A 6,000-nucleotide genomic window follows, 5' to 3' on the forward strand; every position below is an offset into this window, starting at 1 on the left:
AAGTTCAGGAGTCCAAATGAAAAACTAGTAACGGAACACCTTGTGGTGATGGTCGCGCGTGCAGATGGTTTGCGACATTCATTAACACTTAAAGAGTTTTGAGGTCTGGAACCATATAGTGTGAAAATGTTAGAAGTTCTGACCGACCAATTGATCCACAGCAATTTATTATGGGTACAGCATCAACAAGCGACCTAAGGAAAAACCAGGTGTTTACGCTTAGAGTTCTTCTATTAATTGCACATAAAATGATCACAATAAACTGGCTCAAACCCCACCCACCCACCCTGGACCAGCGGCGTCAGAGACTTAAGGATGTAAACTGCATGGAACGCATAACAGCAAACTTACGACTTCAGACAGACCTATATCTTGACAAATGGGCACCCATTAAAAAATATTTGGAGAGTTGAAGATATTATCTCTATTTGACTGAGTTAGATGTTTTTTGTGTTTTTTTTTTTTAAAGTTTTATTATATTTTCCGCTTGCTATTGAGGAAATAAGTAACCTATAAAGAATATTGTATAATGTATATCTTGTTATGAGGTTTTGTAAGAATGTGTATGACTCTGTGAAGGAACCTGTTCTAATAAATGTTCAAAAAAAAAAGAAGTTCTGACCTACGGCAGCTCAAAATTAAACTCGCATATCTTTCACGCTGCCTGGTTAGAATACCCGTTTCATTTTTTTTCAAGAAATAGTGTCCATGCACATTCATAGTGTGCTGAAGGATTAAGCGTTCTACCTGATATTACCCGTTAATTTTTTCTTCGATTGAAATCTTAAAACTAGATGTTGTCTCTCACAGGGGTTCCCCAAAAAGCATCACCTTCCATGTCCATCTCAGTACGCGTGTGAAACATCGTGGACTTACACTACGATGCGTCGATTCAGGAACCAGTACTTTCGGTGGTGTCGATCGTAGCCGACTGGCAGCTGACGAATGAAAGGTCTGCTCTTCTGTACCTCGGGAATGCAGTCTGCAACTCCGGGCACCTGGTGTGCCACACACACCTCACACTGCCACTCGTCCTCCGGCACTTCCTGCAACGGCGGCTTTACACACTCCAGATGGTAAACGGCCGAACACGTCTCGCAGCACAGCAGGTCGCCGAGGCGGTGACACACTCGGCAGTGGTCGTCGTAGGCGACCACGCCCTCTGACATTAGCTCTTCCCTGGCGATGTTGGTCGCCAGAAACTGGTCCACTAAAAACTGGAGAACTTTGATTTTGCTCTCCAGCGGTTCAAACGGGTAATCCTCTCCCTCCTGGAAAGGCAAAATATGCCGGTATTCTGGATCGCTTTCGCAGTATGCCCGCAGCACCTCCGGCCAGGTCATACCGTCCACAAAATATAGAGTAGAGTTGACAGAATCCTTCACATCAGCAGGACCAAATGTGGTGTTAGAAGTGTCCTCCTCTCTGAGAATAGCTTTAAGGAGGACGATATGAGTCTCCGCCAGCAGCGTACACTGCTCCAGGCTGGCCACCGCTGCACAGAAATCCTCAAAGCAGAATGGTGAGAGACGAAGCACTGAGCCAAAGTTACGGAGAACCTCGTAGACAGCAGACACATTGAGGAGCTGTGAGGTAGGAATCAGGAGGTCTTCAGAAGACTTTGGAAGCTCCAAGGGAGGAATGTCTTTTGCCTCAGATACCGGAGACGGCGGTCGCATCGGCCGACTCCTTCTCCGACCTGCAAGAGTCAAAGGGGCAGAGACAGGGGACTCATGGGTTCAAATTGAAAATGAAGAGCGTGTGTGTATAAATCACTGTAAACCTCATCTAAACTTTGTATTACATTTAAAGTTAACGCGAGTTTTCCCAAAGAAGAAAAACTACACGTAAGAAAATGTCAACCGCTGGTTTCACTTACAACTACTACCACATTGATTCTCAATAACATCTCATAAGCAGAAGTTAATTCGCATTGATTTTCAGTTTTTTATTCAACATAGTAGGTGTATTTGTTATACTGTGGTAATGAACAATACTTTTTCAGGACTTCGGTAGATCTTCAGTTTCGGATACTGTAATTAGATGAGTAAAATATCTAATTATTGACACTGCCGTGTTTATATAAATGTGAATTTTACCAACAAGGACGGGAAAGTCAGCAAAGCACCATCATGACCCAGTAATGTTGCCAATCACCAACAATTTTATCATTTCCTGATCAGTGCAGTGATAGGAAGCACGCTTGTGTTTATGGTTGACTTTTAATAAGTCAGTGGAGGTCATCAGATCTGGCTTTACAAACCCGCTTCTGACCAGAGATAAATGCTCATCTGACACTGTTCAGCTCTGGCACAGAACACTTACATAAGGAGGTGGGGGGGGGTGGGGGGGGGGGTACACACTCACCATAAACAAAGTGAAGAATACACATATAATATTGAGTAAATGGGTCCTTCCACAGGGTTTTGGCAGATAAACCATCAGATAAATAAGCCAATGCACAGAGCTAATGATTTTTATTACTGTTTTTTATTGGAATTTATTGCGTAGCTTTTATCCTCAATTTGAGGAGACTGCCGGAATTTCATAATTTCCCTTGGGGATGAATAAAGTATCTATCTATCTATGAGATAAATAGATAGATATCATAGGAGATAGTACCATGCGGTCTGTCCATACTTTCAACTAAATCACCATGTCCTATACAATTTCCTTCAGTTTCTTCTATGTGGTATGTTTAATTTAAACACTACACAGAGATCGAAAGCTTTTTTTTTAGATTTTTTTTTTTTAAATACAACATATTGTGGGACATCTTGCATGATTTTCATAACAGCAAAACTAACCGCTTCATGAGTGATGACATACAAGAATCAATGTGTGACAGCCGCCTGGCATGGGTGGGCCAAACGGGGTTGACAGCAAGTTCATTATAATGCATTAAATGCTGGATTTTGTGCGTGAAAGTGGTGTGTCTACACATGTGTGTATGCAGTGTGTGTACGAGTGCCTATGCCGCCTATGCGGCTGTGACAGCGAGAACACCATATCTGTCTGTCACCGTCATGAAAGAGCCTTCACAATATTGCACACGGCAGAAAAAGTAGGCGGTCTTGCCATTGGAAGCTAAGAGGTATGTGTTTAATCCCTGATACACTAATTTCATCTAAGCATGACTGGGGCAAAGTGGGACAGAATGAACTTAATTTCTAGTTTTAAAACTAGAAATTAAAAAGAAAAACATTCATATCAAATACCAGAAATCCAGTGGGGTCATTTCTCTTTTAAAAAACGTGCGGTCTTCTATAATCCCATATAGGTTTTTGTAAATAATATTTTATAGATACGAATAAAAAAAAAAAAACAACAACATTTGATTGACTGGTCTTGCCATTGGAAGCTAAGAGGTATGTGTTTAATCCCTGATACACTAATTTCATATAAGCATGACCAGGGCAAAGTGGGACAGAATGAACTTCATTTCTAGTTTTAAAACTAGAAATTAAAAAGAAAAACATTCATATCAAATACCAGAAATCCAGTGGGGTCATTTCTCTTTTAAAAAACGTGTGGTCTTCTATAATCCCATATAGGTTTTTGTAAATAATATTTTATAGATATGAATAAAAAAAAAAAAAACAACATTTGATTGACTGGTCTTGCCATTGGCAGCTGTAAGGTATGTGTTTAATCCCTGATACACTAATTTCATATAAGCATGACCAGGGCAAAGTGGGACAGAATGAACTTCATTTCTAGTTTTAAAACTAGAAATTAAAAAGAAAAACATTCATATCAAATACCAGAAATCCAGTGGGGTCATTTCTCTTTTAAAAAACGTGCGGTCTTCTATAATCCCATATAGGTTTTTGTAAATAATATTTTATAGATACGAATAAAAAAAAAAAAAAACAACATTTGATTGACTGGTCTTGCCATTGGCAGCTGTAAGGTATGTGTTTAATCCCTGATACACTAATTTCATAATTTCATCTAAGCATGACTGGGGCAAAGTGGGACAGAATGAACTTAATTTCTAGTTTTAAAACTAGAAATTAAAAAGAAAAACATGCATATCAAATACCAGAAATCCAGAGGGTCATTTCTCTTCTGAAAAATGTGTGGTCTTCTACAATCCCACATAGGTTTTTGTAAATAATATTTTGTAGGTACTAATAGGAAAAAAAAACAATTGATTGACTCCTGTCTTAAATTGTGAACTATTCCTGGATCACCTTTAACCGGACCTGATTCATCCACCTGATTCACATACTAGTTACTATGGTAACGTCCCGCCGCTGTACGCAAGGTTGTAATGAGCTGCAACAAGTGGAAAAAGGGCGCCTCACTTCAAAACAAAGACCTGTCAAAGTAATTCACCAGCTTCGTGACGGAAAGTACTAAAAAAACAAAACCAAAAAAAAGTGCAAAAGTTCAATAACGTGAGTATTGTTTTAAATGTTAACAACTAAAGTAGATGCATTGTTTAGTAGTGCAAAAATCGGCATGTAGCATGTTGGAAAAACTCGAAAGGCGACGTCAAAAAATTGCAAATAATGAATGAATTAAAGTACGAATTTTGCGTTTTGGAGCACGTATTGAAAGGTGGCTAGTAAGTTGGATCGAAGGGTGGTTTGTAGGAGGGGGGTTAAGGGGGATCGGTGGGGGGGTTAAGGGGGAAACAACGACCCGCTAACAGTTTGTTTACTACGAACTGACAGAACATGTGCTGATCCGACAAAAAAAAAGTCAGAAAGAGCAGAGCCCGACTGAAACACGGGGGGCAAACCTGCGATCCGGCGGCCAGCCGTGCACACGATAAACAAAGGCCCGTTTTCTGAGTGCAAGCTCCATTTTGAACAATGCGGCTTGCTTTCCGAATTGGGGCTGAAATTGGGAGAAAAACAAAACACCCCGTCGGTACCGGGAACCTGCAATACCGACGTACCTGGGGTGCTACACAGCGTGCTGTGGCTCCGTAAACTACTCTCCGTGCAGTAGCTGGCATCATCATCATCCGGTAGTTCCTCCAGATAGTCCGAGTCGTTACCCAAGGCCTCCTCTTCTTCAAGATCCGACGAAGGGTTGTCGTTTAGGAGTTCGTCGTCTTCCGACCTGTAGCTTAAATTATCGTCCTCTTCGTCGCTGTTGTCGTCGTAGACCACCTTGGTTTGAGGCCGCCTCACTCCGCCTCTCCCTCCGCGGCCGCCTCTCGACCCCCTGCCTCTCCCTCTGCCTCCTCTGCCCCGCGATGCCGCCGCTACGACAGTATTCGAGCCTCCAACTTTCCTTCGGCCCCGGGACGAATTAAAGTTCTCTCGGCCGGATATTTCCGTATCCACCTCCGCGGAGACGTTCCCGCAGCCGCTGTCACTCGCTCCCCGTCCCCGACCGCGGGCTTTGCCTCTCCCCCGTCCGCGCATCCCTCTACTCCTCCCGCTCCGGGAGCCGCGGACTGGCCCGGGAGAGCCTTCCCGCATCACGGCTTCTGGTTTGGGCGGCCTTCCTCTTCTCCCCCTCATTGTAGGAGAGAGTCTCTCCTGTTCCGCTTCAATCTCGGTGCTGGAAGAAGCCACGCACGGCGAGGAAAATAGGGAAGGATATACCCAACCGATAAGTCCCCGCCAAGCCCCGGCCTCAATTTCTGGGCGGAAAGCTCAAACTGAACGGCCGGTGTCCCGCTCTGGGTCGCCTGCAGACGCCATTTTTCTTCTCGGCTCTCCCTCCGTTGAAAACACAGCAGGCCCGATACATCCGTCAAGTTTGCCATAGAAAGCATTTGTTCCACCGGAAGTGCACGGACATTTCCTTCAAAATAAAACTCAAAGGGACTGGATAAACAGCGAAATAAAGTGTGTTCACAATGGCGCACGGGACACACAACACTCCTCGGATCCATTGGTTTTATTCGTACATCATATCCCGATAAAGGTTTCGTTATTTCTTGGTTTCGATGTCGTTGAAACGGTTCCACTTCCGTAAGTGCGTTCTTTTAATCTCTAGCTTGACTACACCAACGGCGAGTCTAGGCTTGGTCAC

At 43.2% G+C, this 6,000-nt stretch overlaps 1 protein-coding gene across 2 annotated transcripts in view; it reads right to left on the reverse strand.

Moving 5' to 3' along the window:
- The window catches only part of LOC147228092 (nucleosome-remodeling factor subunit BPTF-like), a 56,488-nt gene extending 50,840 nt beyond the window's left edge, over positions 1 to 5,648 (reverse strand). For both annotated transcript variants that reach the window (XM_086156311.1, XM_086156310.1), the window contains exons 1-2: positions 4,910 to 5,648; positions 877 to 1,699 (exon numbers count right to left, since the gene is read on the reverse strand). In XM_086156311.1, coding sequence (XP_086012437.1) covers positions 877 to 1,699; positions 4,910 to 5,483 — 1,397 coding nt within the window. In that variant the 5' untranslated portion in view covers positions 5,484 to 5,648. The remainder of the gene's footprint in view (positions 1 to 876; positions 1,700 to 4,909) is intronic.
- Between the last annotated feature and the right edge of the window lie 352 nt (positions 5,649 to 6,000).

This window comes from Fistularia commersonii, chromosome 12 (genome assembly GCF_037954325.1).
Source record: "Fistularia commersonii isolate RoL2024-O1a breed Wild chromosome 12, RoL_Fcom_v1.0, whole genome shotgun sequence".
NCBI classification, from domain to species: Eukaryota; Metazoa; Chordata; class Actinopteri; order Syngnathiformes; family Fistulariidae; genus Fistularia; species Fistularia commersonii.